Below are 18225 nucleotides of genomic sequence, written 5' to 3' on the forward strand. Positions count from 1 at the left end.
CCAGGACTCTGTTATTAACCAATAACTATTATGCTGGCCGGTTTTGCCAGTCCTTTTCTTATGGCAAACTACCCAGATGGGCTGGAAGGAAGCAAGAGCTGGATTAGAGACACAGAAAGGAATCGTACTTCTTTTAAGCTAGTGCCAGTCTGCTGACTTCCAGGGCATTACTCCCGTTTTACTCTAGTACAGAAGGAAAATCAAGCCACCAAATGTCCCAAACACCAATGCCACCTGATCCTCTCGTTGCTCTGTTCAAGCCTGCTAAATTCAATCTGATGGGTTAAGGGGGACTGAAGAAGCGATAGCGTAGGAGTCGCAGTGACCCCCCACCACAGCACCCTGCCTACAGACAGCAGAGAGGAGCGAAGGTCACAACTCCTTCAGAAGCTGCTGGAAACGTTACTCCCTCTGCTCTCCAAAGCTCTGCACCATTGCTTTGTCCTTCACGCCTCTTCCCATACGCCGCTGCTTTGTTATTGTTTTTATTTCCTGAAGTCCTCCTACCCATCAAAGTCCACTTCCCATTGCAACACTGCACCATGCTCCTTTTGTAAACTCAGAACAAGCAAGCCTTTGTCTCAGCCCACCTTCCACAGAAGACGCCCAACAATGTAATGAAAGCTTCACGAAAATCCCAACTGTGCATCATTTACGATTAATCTGTATAGCTTCCTTTAAAAAAAAATAAAATTGCCCATCTCAATATCGGGATACTTCTACAGAAACCGGAGATTCACGGTACTTTCAACACTAAGTTCCTAATCCAAACGCATTCTGGCCTAATCACGCTAAACAGATCTCAACACAAAGGGTACCCATGCCCATAAATCATCAGAACTGCCCGTGTGTGATTCATGAACATGCCTAGGATGAATTTACAGCTGGGTCCAGGGATGAACCTAACGTACTAATCGATATGGGCAGGGAACCCTTTACTTCCTTAGAAAAAACAAGTTGCAAGGAGTACCGGGACCGCGACAATATAAGGGTGACAAAATGGAAAATTACTGGTACGGGATGCAGCTGCAAAGCAGAAGAGCTGGTTGCGCACTCGGTTAGTACAACACATGCAGCAACATAAACCCAGCTCGGGGTGAAGCGGCATTCACTCTGAGCACGCGGCCAACGGAACAGTCTTGGAAAAGAAATCTGCGTTCTTCTCCAACAGGTTCTTAATACAGGCAACGCGCGTATCGGTATGAACAAAGCCATCCTGCATTCACCAGAACTCGGAGCCTACGCAGAGTCCTCGCGCGAGCTGTGACCCGCGGGCCGAGGCACACGCCAGAGACAAGAGTTAGCCGAGGACCGGGCTGCGGTCCATAACCTAGCCGTAAATTCTGACTCCATCTTGCTGAGCTGGCTGTTAACACTGCAGGTCACCTGTGGGAGCGGAAACGGGAGGCAACCCACGTCAAAACAGGGTTCCTACCAGCTCTACAATGTTTTCCTGGAAGTGAATGGCAAGTGTTGGTTCATTTGGGACGTCAACTACCTCCTAACAGCCCGGGTGAGTGCTCCAGTCCACGGTGTTTTGGGGAAAAGGCTTGGCTTAGATCAAGTGAAATGGCTTGTTTTCCAAACCCAAAAGCATTGCTCAAAATTTCTTTCCCGTAAAAATCCAGAACTTTTTCATTTCTCCTTTCTTTGAATGTTTTCAGGATTTTTTTTTTTCTCAATTGTTTGGGCACGGAACAAAACACACTTTTTTCAGTTTGTTTGTTTTTAAACACAGCGTTCGCTTTATCCCCAACTGTCCCACATACACCCTCCTGTTTGCAACTTAGTTGTGCTTCCGTTGCCAGTGGTGTAGGATGAGTACAATGTAACTCCATTTACAGAGTTGCTCCTCGTTTACGGATATGTTAGAGAAATCAGAATTAGGACAACAATACTATGACTGTGACATTTAAACAAATCAATATATTGGGAAGCTAATGTAATTTTCAGAGTCTCTACCTAACATTTTCCAAGAAGTGAATTCTGTGAACATTGGATGCTACACATCCGAACTGAGTGAAAAATTTAAAAACTCTTAAATATACATGTTAAGCAGCTACACTTTGTGAAAGGACAGAAGATATTTTCCTACATGAGTGCAGTGGATTTTGATTCACACTCGGGTCAAATACAGTGAAACTGGAAATTCAAAGTCCTCAAATCTGTTGTTACATTGCACCATGCAAAATTAAGAAAAGAAATAAAAGGTTTCACACTCATGAAAAATGTCTTCAGCTTAAGAAAACCTCAGACTTCAGATTCTCCTTTTTTCTTACAAACAAGTCTGCTGGCTCTTTTACTCCTCAGACCAATCTTGGTAAACGAAAAGGGTTCTGCTGCCAGAATGTAGATTCAAATGCTAGGTTTCCTAATGAAGCAGTAACATCAATACGTGGATAACACATCAGCATGCAAAGGGGAAAGTTTTATTCAGCATAGCATAGGCCCGTCTTTCATGAAAAGGAGAGCAGGTTTCATGCATCCGATTAATAAGCTTATTATTTCCCATGTGTTCCTTTGTGAGGGAGATATTTTCTTTCTTCAGCAACCTCCATTAACTAAAACTGACCATAAAAGAAATGTTTTCAAACCCAAGCTACAGTCTACAATAAATAATGATCGCTTTCCTCTTTTCAAAGTCAAATCTTGGCCTGAAATCTATTTTGTTCGTAGCGTTCCTGTTAAAAAAGATGTTGGTGGTCTAGTTCCAATGCCAATACGCACTGTAGCATGGGTAAATCTGATTTCAGCTGCTCCTGCAAAGTCTTAACTGCATCTGCAAACCTACCCATTTGTGATGAAAAAAAAAAGAGTCTGAAGGCTTATGATTTAATTCTTCCACTGAAGTCTTTGAGAGCTTACTTTATAATAAGGTCAGGAGAAAATATATGCAATTTCCCATCATTTGTCATGTTCACTCTAAGCAAGCGGACTTTGATTTGCTATAACTGAAAACTTTCAAAAACAATCATTATAAGCATGAAAGGCAACACAAAGACAAAGGATGTTCTCATAGTTACTTCTCCTTAGGAGGGTCAAGAACTTAACAGCATTTTTATTCATTTTAGAATGAACAAGCTGTCATTTTTTTATTTCACAGCTATGGGAAAAATAAGAAGTTCTCATGAAGAGGGATATCTTTTAGTCCAGCCCACAGATTAGATAACTGAGTTTAAAGCAAATCCCCAACCAAATTCTAATTTAGGAAGTAAAAGCAGATCTGCTCTATGACATTATAGTGTCAGAACTGCAGAAACCACTGTGGCAGTTTCATCATTTCCCATCTAGAGGAATAACTGGTGAGTCTTGACCCTTCCTATCTACCCACCAGAAGACTCTTTCAAAGCACTACAAATAAGAGTCCTACTGGTCTGGGTTTGTGACCACGACACCTACAGAGGAAAGCTTTTTAGCCGAACTATTCTCCTCTTCAGTAATGACTTAACACGCTCAGCAAACCCCTGAAGTACGGAAATGTCTGCATTTCTGCCAGGAGCTAACTACAAAAACCACAATCTTTCCATAACCCAAACCACGAGCAGGTAGAACAGAACATTCCCAACAAGAGCAACCTGGCACACAGCCCCTCCTCACAATAAGCACAACTCTTCCAGCCCCCAGAAGTTGGTATTTCAATTGTAACACTGTTGACCGGAGAGAACTACGGCTGAGTGGAAGAGACTGGCTCAGGGTGGGCAAGGGGCATGGCCTCCACCTGCAGAACTACTGAAGCTTCGTGTTGTCTCTTCTACTCTAGACCACAACAAAAAGCACCAAAAACGTTTTCTTAAAGCAGAGATTGCCAGATAGGGAAATTCTGCATAACCTGAGAAAAACCCGGAGAGGAAACTTTTTGCTTTGCCGAGGACAAAAACTTCACCAAGCTGAGCAGAATTGGCTCCTTCAGCTTTTGTCCACTGGCTTTCCCTTTAAGGGTGATTTAATTTATTATAACACGAGACAGAAATTACCTTTACTCCTTGGTATGTTTCTTTCCTTCCATTATATCTACTTCTTCAATCCCAGTGTTGTAAACTTTGTAGCTTCACTAGCAGTTCCGTGTACTCACAGAAATGCGTTGTACCTCTGAAAACCTGCACTGAAGCCTGTGGATATGTCAGTAATTCAACTTCCACACTGCTGTAAAGTCGCCTTCGTTCACACGGAGCTCCAGTACGTGAAACAACAGTTCTGCTGTTGACTGGTTTACGTCGCCAAGACTCAGCATTTTTGCTGAGGTGAAGGGAAATAGAACTGGAGCACAGGCGATCCCTTTCTCATTGTCTTGACATAACCGACTAAGACACTTGAATTCCTTGTTGTTTTTGTTTAGTTACTGTAAAATTCAGAATGCTGTCCACATGACTGCCTAAGAAAGAGGTTGGAGGGACCTCTATCGACCACATACCGGTTAGATGATCATATAAATAATGAAACCAAGTTTACTGTGCCATTCAAAACAAGTCGCACTCTCCATTTAATACTAGACAATGTACCATTCTTGTTCATTGCTCTCCATTTTCTTCTCATTATTTGTACAATCAAATCCCCCAAGATTTCTCATAACAGAGTTATTCAAAAGCATTAATGAATTCCAGGCAGGGAGCTGTTAGGAGTCTTTCATTAGATTTTATACGTAGCCGGAGTGGACAATACGTACACTTAGCAGCCTTGATCTGACACATCTCTCCCACAGGCAGGTTATATGAAAGAGGCCATATACACCTAAATGGTCTGAGAACTGCACTTCGGGAATATTGTCCATTGGCCTACTTTGACTATTAGTAGTGGCTCCAATCGGGGCTTGGAACGGCCACGGAGATAGAAATGGAGGCAGATTTTTAACAGAGAGAAGGGACAGGCAATAGGAAAAAATATCTGAGAAAACTCCCACCAATCAGTCAATATGCCAAGCTAAACTACATTTTAACTCAGAAATGTCTTACTCTGCTCAGTGAGAAGTCATACAACTGCCCAGCTGTACACAGTGGTGAATACCAATGCACTCTCAAACATGGATATTCCATGTTTAAACAGCAGAGTCAAACCAAACCGTACAGAAATACCAAGACCTTACCATCATCTATATTTACACCTATGTATGGACATATATAAATATGCAGACATCTGTTACATTTTTATATCAAAACCAGCTGACAGACACATACTACTGTTCAGACTGGGGTCTTCTTCAGTTCCTCTCTCTGGTCAATGAAACTACTCTACAATCTGTAGCGGTAGATCTTTCAAACCAGGCCAACACAGGTAACGGTCTACAACAGTAACGAAGGGGTGGGCCACGGCTTTATGCTCATCAGCCACCTCAGAGGCAAAAAGCTCAGCAGAGAAGCCACCCAGGGAGGCTGGACGATGCTCTTACCCTGGTAAAGGAGGCTCCTACAGATGTGGTAGAAACATGCTGGCACTTACAGAAGTCTGGGACGTAGCACCAGTGCCGTTTGCTTTCCTATGATTTAATAGTGAACTTTCGTTTCCATGGCTGCTCTTCTGGCACAATTCACTCAGCAATAAATTTACAAGAAATTGTAAATATTTATTTTAAAAGGAAACATCCAGGAACTGTAAAGGCCATGAAACGCTGAGCCAGATCTTCAGCTGGTATAAATTAACATGGTTCCACTGTCTCCAATGCAGCTATGCAGATGTACACTGGGCAAGAAGCTGCTTCTCAAGGTTACACTTTACTTCAAAGCTCAGGATTTTTATCCTCATGAACCGTATAGTTAGGAACGTGTCATTTGCTATTTTTTTTAAGTTGTTTGTTTTTTCCAAAACATTATTTAAATACATTTTTGGCTTGTTTTAGATGTTCCTAAAGCTTACACCAACTATGGCAAAGTTCTGTGGTCTTGTAAAGCTCCGCTTCAGCCATGATTAAGACTTCAGCCAGCCTTCGTTTAGGTAAAAGAGGACATATTTTTAAATGCCAAGTTCAGCCAGTGGAACAGTTGTAAAATTAAGCACAAATATGATTTACTGCATACTTGTATCTTGTCCTATAAACGTGCCATACTGCTGCTTGTATTCTGACAGTTTTTAAGCTGTTTTACGGGCACATACCCAACATGAATACGTCGCTAAAGATTCACTAAGATGAGCCTATCTTTCAAAAAATGTATTTGATTAGAAAAGTGGAAGGATGCAAGCAATATCCCAGCATCTCTCTCTCTCTCTCAGTTGCCTGAAGATGAGTATTTTGTTTGATGCTAATGACGTTCATGAGGGTCATCTTATGACATAAGCCAGTAATCTTATGTCTGGGGAATACAGAGGCATTAATACATTTGGTAAATTGGAGAAATAGACTGAGTCAATAAGATTACATTCACTGAAGTTGGCTGAAAAGTTCTGTGCTTAGAAAGGAGAAATTGAATGCCTAAATATAAAAGGTCAAACAATCAGCTATGCAACTGTACTGCAGAAAAGAAATAGGAGTTACAGTAGACCACAACTGCACACCTCTCTAGTGTGACACTAAGGAAAAATTAACGTCATTCGGGAATGCATTACGAGTATCATATATAAGACAGAGAATGTAATTATCCTACTCAGCGCTAGAGTAAGGCATCAGGTGGAGCGCTGTGTCTAGCCCCAGCACCCCTCTAAAAGAGACTGACAGACTGGAAAAAGGCCAGGCAAGATCATCAAGATGTATATGCGATTTATCACAAAGAACCTGTGAGAAGGTGGTTGAAATAGTTGAGATTGTTTAGTCTAGAGGAAAGAAGACTGAGGGGAGACATTGTAAGCCTTCAAATATATGAAGACTATTATAAACAGGACAGCGATCAAGGAAGAACAGCAGCAATGTGCTTAATTTTTAGCCAAGCAAAATCCTGGGGTTATATTTTTTTTGAAATAGCTAGCTTTAAGACCAAAGGGACACTGGAAGGGATACACTTACGGAGATCGTCAAGTCCCTGTCAGGAGACGTTTCATAGCAGACTAGCAAACACCTCTCAGGTATAGGTACAGTTGATTTCCCTTCAGAGTTGGAGCACAGACTCCCCAGGTTATTTACAGATGCAATTCTATAAATGTATAACGTATGCTGCAAACTTGTCATAACTTTAAGCACAGTTCTTTAAACAGAGGTAAAACCAGAAGGCATATCTACACTGCAAAGTTATGACTCAAATTTGTGTAAGGACATCAAAAGTAGTTGTAGACTCAGGGACAAGCAAAAGCCTAGAGATTCTGCCGGGAAGAACAAAACAAACCACCAGGTTTCTCAGGGTATCCTTCTGATTACCCCACACTCCTTCCTTTCTCTCTCTGGTTTTTTTTTTTTCTCTTGGTTACATCAAATTCATGATCACTGGACTATATTCAAGGCAAAATAAATCACACTGAATATTTGGTAAATCTCTTCAATGCAAGTTATATTTAGAAAACTGGATAGGGTTATTCCAGCATCTGCTTTTTGGTAGGGCATACAGCAGAACAATAGAAAATACCAACTACTCTGGTTATGGATTTGTCAAGACAAATTATGTAAACTTATTTTATCATCAGTCTGACTTACAGTGAAAGCCCTCAGTCAGTAAAAACAGATTTTTACTGCCAGCACAGATGAGCACAGAGGCAGCATCCGAAACACTGAGCAGAACATGCTGTTTGCTTCATACCTGACCTAGGTGAAACACTTGTACATTTTTTTTTTTTTTTTAAAGGGTGGAATGACTGAAATTTGTTAAATTATCATATTCTCAGTTTGTTGAGCCAGTCACATTTATTTCCCAGGGAAAATCTGAAAGTGTGGGTAAAATGGTTTCAAACTTTATAGACTTAGGCCTCTCTAAAAAATAAAACCTTTTCCACTTTTGCAGTCCTTTTGATCGTAGTGACCTTTGCACAGTCTTACCAAGTCAACACTTCAAAAGTAAACATTAGAGTCATTCCATTTTCTAAAGAAAGACAAACCTAAAAAGAAAACTAAACCCGAGATGAATATAGAACAGGAGTGAAAGTAACTACTCCAAAAAGTCAAATTAAGGAATTTTTTTCTAAATCTTATACGGACACAATTTTCAGTCATGAAGAAAGTTATAACTGCCCCAAAAAATTAAAAAAAAACCCCAAACCCAAAAAACTTCAACTTATTGCTATCTGTTGCATGAGCCAACTGTTTCATTCTATAAAATCACTTCCCAGCTTTCTGACATCCATACACTCTTCATCGATATGGAGAGGAATCTTTCCATCTCAGGAACTCCGTTTATTTTTCCCAGTGCCTACTAAACTATTAAATCTTTCTGCTGCTCCTCAAAAGCCTTCCTCACCCACCTCTCCCCCACTCTCTCTCAGCAGCCTCACAGAACTGGGCACAGCTCTAGTCTCCATCGGCACAGTTAAATCCGATTTCAGTAACGAGCCGGCAGCTTGTACCAAAAGGGTCGATGCCTTTTCAATATCAACTTTAGTATATCAGAGTCCTCAGTCAGAAGCCACAGCCTATAAAGGACATTGGTCGAGATACCAGGCTTAATATTTCACATTTCTGCCTTATTTAACAACACGTCTGTGTGCCACCAGATGCTGCAGTGACTGACTCAACAGAACGCACCATAAAACCAGGGAGTCCTCCCCATCGCAAATTAACTTTGTGGGCTTGCACCAACTCTCTCTTCTAGAAGATACCACGCACCTGAACGCTTCAGGACTTTTCAGTCTTTGATTAGTAAACAATGTCATTCAAAATGCTGAGATTTTTAACTGTTATAGACACATATATAATTATATCATATATATAACAACTGTTATATGTTGTTATAACATATATATACACTATATATAATATATATTATTTTTTTATATATATATATATATAAAAAAATATGTTGTTTTATTGTTGGTAGCTTCTATTAGCTACCAGCACGACAATGACTTTTTAAACAAACCAGGAGAACATCACGAGTGGTTTTCAGATTGGTTTAAAGACAGGGTCCCTACCGGGCTCTCCAAAAACCATCCCTTTGTTACTTCAAGCTAGTTTCTGCACATGACAGCAATCGACCACAGACCCTGATGAACCTTGAAAACTGGAGTTATTCAGTACATCGCCAACAAAAGAACTTTCCTCGATGCTTAAAACCAAAAAGTTGACCGGCACAGGCTCTGCAGTAAGCCACCTGTAAGACCAAATCTAGAGGTCTTGCTTTTATTTTAACTCTTCTTATTCAGCCAAACAATCCTGCCTAATGATTCCTCTACCCTGATGACTAAAACGGACAAAACCACAGAGGACAACTGCTATTGTAGGCCCAAAGAGATCGATTTACCAACACTGGAGTGTTATTATTGCCTCCTATGGTTGAATGAATAATTTTAGAAGGTGGTTATGAGCTGTAGATAATCCAGCTGGTATCAACTGGGGACAATAAAATTTATTTAAACTTTTTTCTTCCAGAGGACAACAGTCATTTGACGTGAGTTCACATCAGCCCAGGTTGGTCATCACCACGTCCAGCTCTGAAACATTCACACCGGAGCTGACAACTCCATCATCACCGAACAGAAACAGCCAGTGGTTTTGTTTGCTTTAAATATAACACTTGTTATCCCCATCACCTCAACCATTACCTAGGGAAAGGAATGGCTTTTTCTTTGGCCAGGAAAAGGGGGAGACAAGGTGGCGCTGAGCGCTGGAACAGGCTGGCCATATATATATAGCTTCCACTTGGAAGAGACGGTTCAGCCATCCCAGTAACTTTTTGCCAGCCCCAAGTCAAGCTGGCTCCATGCCACAGGAATGGAATCCGATGTCCCAGGTCCCGGGCCATAGCTGTCATGAGAGATATCCCTCTACCTGCAGCCCGAAAAAGCCTTCGCTTTCACGTTCAGGCTTCTATGCTGAATGCTACTATAAATGGGTAAAAAAAATTAAAACGTTAACTCTCTAACAGGAATTTCTATCATGCTTTACAAGTCTCGGATCTCTTTTATCACCACTTTTTAAAAAATTCTTATGTTATTATTTGGCACAAAGGCAAAAGCCTGGGTTTCGTCTCTGTTTATTATTATTAATGTATTTGGAGTGGAAAAACTGCATGAGGTTAAAAAGAACATACGGGTTCCAAGTGAGGAAGCTTGTGCAACATCACTTGACCATCCTGTACTCGGTACAGGAGCCAAACCCAGTCATGCAGAACATCAAATATTTCATCTGATTTTATGTGCAGCTACAGAAGAGGGCTTGCCCTCCAATTTCATGTGTTTAAATGAAAGATTTTTCATTCAACAAAACTACCAGGATCATCTGAGTTGATCTTAAAGATAATATGGTTCAAGAAATTTAACTCAGTAATTTTTGAGCCAAAACTGTAACCTCTGTCTGAACATCAGCTCTGGGCAAATATTAAATTTTGACTCATTATGACCGATTTAATCTCTTGCCATGGCTAATCATACTCATTCTTAAAATTTCTATCCAGCTTGTGGTCTGAATTGGGCTAATTTCAAATTCCAAACAAATGGATACTATCTACCGAGGTAATAAAGAATCCTTATTACTATAAATGTCACTACCTACAGGTATCTTGCAGATAACAAGGAAGTAACCTTTCTTTTAGCAAAGAACATAAATTAACCTTTTAAATACCTAACTGCAAAGGAGTTTTTCCAAACCTCTAATTATGCAGTGCTCTTCTGTATGTTTTATCAAAGTCCCTCTTTTTCAGATCCCATCTGAATACTGCTGAAAATTTTAGCGTTCAAGATATTACCCACGAGAACTCCGAGTTCTGATCTCATTATGCACGTTTCTTGCCTTGCTCCTCCCTAAGGACAAGAGTTTTCCCCTCTATTTCTGAAGTAGCATTTTTAAATTGAACCTGAGAGTTTGACATAATCCAAATCTGCCACTTCTAAATCACCTTAAGCGACACTTAGCTCAAGACAAACTCAGTATCACATAAAACCAAGCCATAAGAGTGTATTCCCACGTACTTTTTTTATTAATGCAGGAGTTAATATGAAACATTTCAGTCATTAGGAGGAGAAATTTCAAGTGGTTCGGTTCCAGAATTAGGATTTTCTACTCTTTACACAAGTGGACATTTAAATAAACAAATATGGATTTCACAGTAAAGCTGACGTGAAAAACTATGGTTTCTATCAACTTCAGTAAAATAAAAGATTACCTTGTGACCAACTCTGGACAAATACAACTACTGTCTTTTTTTTTTTTTTTTTTTTAATTGGTGTCTGCTATCTAATTCAGACAACAGGTAAGTACAAGCACCCTAGAGAATCCCCCGGCGGTCTTCTGAGCAGTGCACCTCCAGGAATCAGCACCACGTGGATTCCCATACGTCTAGTGTAAAAATCTCACTGCAGCTATATAGATTTAACTTGGAAGAGTCGTTCCTACCAAAGCTGTGACAAGATATGCCATGTCCTCTTGAACTGTACTGATAAATATAACTGCCTACATATAAAGCGCACACATTTTTAGCACGCATTTGGCATACGTAACCATACACCAATAAGGCTGATTTGCTCGGCGGAGTGGAGGTTACATTTCCTTGCTAACATTTTACTAACTTGGTAGTCGGTCCTATTTTGGTAACACAAAGTTAAAAAGTTATAGGAAAGAAATTCCTTGGCTGTCCTTTGAAATGCCTTAATATCTCTTCCTATTTAACTACTTTATACTTAATAAAATTTTTAAAAGGAAATAATATTTAAAGGTTTCTAAACGTGGTAATTTTATACCTGCCAGAGCTCAGAGCTGGACTCAAGTAATATCAGCCTCTTACTGCTGGCTCCATACAGGTCTGACCCATGCAAAATTGTCATTGCAATGAGACCCTGTCTCTTTGGGATCTGCAGGTCCCCGTACTTCCCTCTGTCTCTATTCCACCCTTTGTACTGGAAGTATTTTAGCTGTGTCAGTAGGGTAAATATGTCTGTAATGGGTATAACGCAGACTGGTTTGAGTATCACTGCACCACAGAGCAATATGCACACCTTTGCACACCAACAGACCAGAACTGAGCATCAACATAAAGGGAAAACATGGAACATGTACGTGAGGCAGGCATGTAGGACACTTACAAAGTATTAGAGCTTCTTCTAAACAGGTAGAACTATCAGTCCCGAAGCACACTTCAATTTTTCTTTGCCTCCCCCAACCCCCCTCAGCAAGTCCCTTAAATAAATCACTGATAATAGTCAATGTCCAGTATATTTTTAACACTCTAAGAAACTAACCAAACATTTAAATTGTAGAAATCATAGAACAGTCGAGGTTGGATGAAACCTCTGGAGGTCATTCCTTCCAACCTTTGGTTGAAAGCAGGGCCTTCAATGAGGTTGTCCTGGGCTCTGTCAAGGCAAGTCCTGAATACCTCCAGCAAGGGAGATCCCACCACTTCTCTGGAAAAACTTCTCCAATGTTTAATCCTTCTCATAGTGAAGAATTTTACTCTATTGCCTGACAGAAATTCCCCTAAAGGAATGTGCGCCTCTTGTTCTGTCACCATGCATCCTTGTGAATATAGTGACTACCTTTTACACGTTAGAAGACAATGATTAAATATACACTGTGTTCCAAGTTAAAAGGGTTTACCCAAGATTTGAAAGAAATAAAAGAAAAGGAGTATCAACCAGAGGAGCACATGTTTTTCTTACTCTCCTGCCCGTATAGTATATTCACACCTGAAAATCGAGACATGCAGAGCTAAGATTATAGCTGAGTCAGCAGGATCTGGTTTCAGAACCCTCTCACGAGACTTGTATCAAGTAAGGTTGCAAGAATGCTGCTATTAGAACAGTCATTTATTTCATCCGAGTGCATGAATCTGTATACATATATTTTTTTTTCTTTTTTTCTAATACTACCTATTTAAGTGAAAGTTGACATCATTAGCATTGCCTTCTTCATAAATCTGAATAATAAACATTTCCTTTGATCTCGTGTGGAAATGGTCAAAGCCTGGTAGGGCTTTTTTTCTACTGACATTTTACCTAACATTCAATCCAAAGGAAAAGGTCATTTTTCCCACAGACTTCTACTGCCCTCTGTAGGATTATTTTAAATAAAATATTAGGAACAAAGCGGAAATAAAAACTAAAAAGAAGGCATGTAAGCCTGTCATTACTATATCACTTCATAAATATACTGTAGATGCCATGTTAAGTTGATATTTCCTACAGCTTCATAAGTTCAGGGGTTTTATAGACCGTGGATACAAATCAGGAAGTAATAAGCAGTATATTCCCATACAATGTTACCAGACTTTTGAGACTGCAAAATGAAAACAGAGTGCCTGAAGATCAGTGAAGATAGTGCATATATGAGGGTGTTCAGAGCTAATCAAAAATACCCACCATTTTGCAGAACCGCAGACTGCTTTCAAAGCATGTCTCAAAAGACTCTCCATTGTGTGTGGCTAAGCAAAACACTGAAAGAAATTGATGAGAAAATCTACTGTATCAAAGTCTTTACTGAAGTTGTATGCTCCAGTATTTAAGTTTCATTCTTCATACTACCTAGGGCACAGTTCTGCTCCTTCTTGCCATGGACAAAAAGTAGATTTCTTTATTCTAAATTGCACGCGCAAATAAAGTTTTGGCTATTTTTTATTTGGTGATCATATTGGGCAATGAGAAGGACATGGTAACGTGGAGCCTCAAGATAACCAGTAACTAATAATTTCCATACAGGCATAGAAATGCAAAGTTCATTTGCCACTTCACATTCCTTAGAAATGTTTTTGATAATTTAGACGAGGTCAGTAGAGACCTTGGGAGACAGCTGATAACTCTTCATGCTGTAGCACACTTGTGGTGTTAAAGGATATTAAAGGACAAGAAAGTAAACCAAAGGTATACACACTTACATGTGCATGGACTAAATAACTGACAATTCAGAAGTGAATTAAAAAGCTCCAATTGTATGAAGGGATTATGATGACATAAAAAAATCACAAGCCTGAGTGGCTCATTATTTCCCCACAATCCAAAAATGCAATTAGATTTTAATTGCATTTTTCTTAAGAAAAAAAGCCTGTAACAGCAATTACACACATTAAAATACCCTGCCTAGAACGCTACTGCAATTATAAATGGCTAATCACTGTGACAATAAATAAAAAACTGTACCACAGTGCATTACCATTTTATGACGTGAGGAATGCGGACACCGAAATTTCTCTAAGTTTGAAGGGAATCTCGCATATAAACTGTAGGGCTAAGTCCAAAAAGCAGGTTAAAACTATCATGTTCTAACCTCAAAGAAGGTGTCATAGGACTGAACTCGGTATCTAAGCCACCCAAACTAGAGAAGACGTATCTCTTCTCCACATCTTGAAACTGGTTTCAGACAGCACGCGAAGACTGAGAAAGCAAAATAAAAAGCTGAAGACACAATGTAAGCTTGTGGGGAAGTAAGACTCGCATCTTTTCATGTGTGCTCCTTTGCTAAGAGCACGTACGTATCTCACAACAAACGTGCACGCATCCAAGAATCTCTTCTTTTTATGCAACAGTGTAAGCGTTTTTGATGTTACATAAATCCTTTTCCCAAGATTTCTAGAAAACCAGTGGTCACATCATTAATTGATTAATGGAATCTTTCAAAAAATCTAGGTTATTTATTTTCCAGTAGCTAGCTATTCCTCCATGCTCCATTTACTGTCCTTTTCATTTCTGATGTATTCTGTTTCAATTAATGCACTTTCATTGCCACAAGACACAGACGATTGACTAACAAGACAATTTACATTTGGAAGGAGAGGCCGCAGATTAATAAAAGCTGAAAATTACAACCTACTTTTGTAAGAAATTATGCAAACATAATACACTGAAGGCTACCTTCCATCACAAAGTGACCACTCGCGCCAAAACAGTCTGCCAAAACAGGCAGATTTCTCTTTCTCCCGTTTCCTTCTCCAAAAACACGCAACGGAGCTAGTACTGGGTGAAGAGATGAAAACTTACCAAGACTGGCACACAACATGGTCATGTAAGTCTCATTTCCTTCGGCAAAATACAGGATATGGGTCAGAAAACTTGAATTGTCTTAGCACTTTGACAATAAACTTTGTCTGGCGACGTTACAATTAACTTAAAATAAGCCAAAAATTTGTCAGACCAACTGCTTTTGTTTCTCATGGATGCAGACCAACTTTGTGTCATGATTATATTTTTAAGTTCAAGTTCAACTTACAAAAGCCTTCATTATTTTTTTTTTTTTTTGAAGACCGTAATTTATGACTGGAAATTTTGACCAGAGCAAAAATCTGAGTATTTAATGCAACTTATGTGGGCTGTCAACCTAAAAACCAACCTTGTTTCTTTCAGTCATTTGTAATATTCATAGGAAGCAGATAATCTTGTATGCTTCTTCAGCGACCAGTTTATCTTTCTGAAGAGACGGATTACAATGAGGAATGAGGGTTCACGGAACTGTCTGCCTAAAAGCAGTTGGTATTTAAGTTACTCAGTTGACAAATGACTGCTATTTCCCTGTATGTGAGAGGACTTTTTTTTTTTGTCTTTCCCTTTTTTTTTTTTTTTTTTTTTTAAGACTGAAACCAGTACTTGACTTTCCTTCTTTAGTAATCTTGGTAAACTGAGAAAAAGCCAAGACAGTTCAAGTTCTCTCTTCACTGCAGCCTAACAGCACACCACCCACCCGCGGGAAGGGATCATCTACCCAACCAGCACGTGCTTCAGGACGAGACACGTCCCACACCGCCTCTCCCCAGTCCAGTAGTTCTGGGACATGAGCACAAGAGGAGAGTATGGACAAGGAGGAGACAGAGGGAGACTGGGAGGTGCTACACAGGAAAACAAAGTTTCATCAGTTCTACTGCTCATGCCATAACTTGTCAGCTCAGATTGAGAGACGACTATTACACGCCGACGTTACAGTTAAATCATTACTGTTTACATAGTGTACCTTCTAAAATAGTAAGCATGGATTTAAGAAGGTAGAATGTTGCTAATTTATTAGCATATTATGCCAAAGCATAATATAATTATAATAATTATATTATTCAGCGGCGAATTTAATTTTCTTCTTATACAAGGTCTGACCAGGGTGATTCAGAAAGTCCCTGGAGGATGCTGAGGACCCTCCGCTGCCATCATCACAAGATGAGGTTTTGGGCTGTAATGGCTAGATGGGGTAACATTCCAAAAACTAATGACATGCAGTCGTAGGACAACAGTTTCTAGAGAAGGAAAAACACAATTTCCTGAAAAGAAACAAGCATGAGAACCACAGCCAAGTTGAACCAGACCAGGACTTTTCCCTCAAGCAAAATCCTCATTACTGTTAACAGAAGTTATGCACGGACAACAAGGAGACTTGAGCCTAAAGGGTGCGACTGCCAAGTCACTGCAAGAAGATCGCACTGAAACCCAACGCTGACCTATCTTCGTAAGCGCAATGACTTTATTAAGGATACAGAATTAGCTGCCAGCCCATGCCAACAATTTGACCGTATCAGACTCGAGCGATTCGCTCAGTTCTCACCAGCCGCATCCCCCCAAACTCCACTGGTAAATGCCGCATTAGAGAGCTCAGAGCTGCAAACTCAAGCTAATGAATGCTGTCAGATTATTAGCTTAGTAAACGGACACAAAGTCAGTAAATGTCATTCAAAAAAGCACTGCTTCAGACAGAACACGGTGCTTGACATTTCTGATGCACTGCCACAGACACAGTTTCACTGCAACATTTATAAAATTATAACATGTTCCTGCCTTCAAACCCTACGCTATACGATTGTTGAGCTTAGATTTAAATCATATACTTTTGTAACTGAAAAGATCTTCCAAAATAGTGGAGGAGAGGAAAGCAAATGGTACTATTTATCATATAAAAACACAGACAAAATCTTTAGTGGTCATTTCCCATCCCTGTCAAACTACCCATCAAAATGTCTTGGTTTTTGATTAATTCATTCCCCCTTATCTGTGTTCGAAGCAAAATGAAAAAACATGTTTCACCAGTGCCAGCTTTTCTTGAAGCTATTTTTTTTGCATGTACCTCCAGGACAGCAAGTCACAACTTCAGTTATATTCAAGGAGGACTACACCTTTTTCAAGGAAAGCCAGCTGGTTTTTGGATTGTAAATGTCATGTTTACAACATCCAGCTTGGAGACAGCCTTACAACTTCTGGAGCTTAATGGAAAATTCAATTTCCCCCGAACGAAGCCAGTATGAAGAAAAATCTGAGGATGCCAAAATCTCAAGTGCTTACCTTTGTCATTGCTACTTGTTGGTGTTGGAGGGGGAAGTCCAGGCTTAGATTTGTCATAATTGTTAAAGCTCTGGCTGCGACGATTGTTGGCACTAAGAGAACCACGAGCTTTGGCCTCACTGCCTGCAGCGGACACCCTCGTGGTGGGGCCTGGAAGTCTGATGAAAGAATTACAATTCGATTAAATATATTCAAAAAGCAGTCTGGAAAAGAAACTATGGAATACCATGCATAAGCTGAAAAAGAAAAAAAAAAAGGATCAATACCACAAGTATATACTCATAAGGGTCCTTGTTCTTTTATAAGAACAAATCAAAAAATCATCCTAGATGAAAAATACACACCACAGAAGCTACAGTCTGAATTGTTTTACATCAGAAAAAAAACCCTGAACTGAAATTAATGGTCACTTGCTATAAATCTTGTGAATCAGAAATAGTTGCAAGTAAATTTGGTGGAGCAATACCACCGGTACAAGGTTAAGACTAAGTAAGACATTACTGTTCTTAAACTAGATTGCTGGACACTTTATTATATGCTGGCCACATAAGAGCTACCCTTATTTTGGAAATTACAATGAGACAGAACACAGCTGCCTTTTCCCTTGTAGAGAAGCACACCACGTCTCTGCTCTGAAAGCTACAAAGCCTAGCAGCCAAGCCCAGTGAAACTTAAACTTGGCTTAATTATTTGAGCCTATAAACATCACACAAAGCTTAAGTCCCCCCTCTTAGGGCAACCACATCATCAGTGAGCTGGTATAAGCCTCTGGTTTAAACTGGGTCAATCTCTTCCAGCATTTCTTTACCGTAGCCTGTATTTACAAGATTTAGCTGTTTACCTAGAAAAAAAAACGTAGTTAGGATTCTGGAGTAAGTAGACAGGGAGGGATATTACTTTCATGCTTTTCAGGCAAAAGAGGAGGGGGAAGACTTTTCTAAAAAGCTTGACAGATTTAGGAAAGCCACTGGCATTGCATCTCAG

The 18225-nt window shown here is 39.8% G+C and overlaps 1 protein-coding gene across 3 annotated transcripts in view; it reads right to left on the reverse strand.

Annotated features, from left to right (window-relative positions):
• Positions 1-18225, reverse strand: part of NAV2 (neuron navigator 2) — a 421304-nt gene that overhangs the window by 114462 nt on the left and 288617 nt on the right. For all 3 annotated transcript variants that reach the window (XM_075048237.1, XM_075048236.1, XM_075048235.1), the window contains one exon: positions 17242-17399. In XM_075048237.1, coding sequence (XP_074904338.1) covers positions 17242-17399 — 158 coding nt within the window. The remainder of the gene's footprint in view (positions 1-17241; positions 17400-18225) is intronic.

Source organism: Buteo buteo, chromosome 16 (assembly GCF_964188355.1).
Source record: "Buteo buteo chromosome 16, bButBut1.hap1.1, whole genome shotgun sequence".
Classification (NCBI taxonomy): domain Eukaryota; kingdom Metazoa; phylum Chordata; class Aves; order Accipitriformes; family Accipitridae; genus Buteo; species Buteo buteo.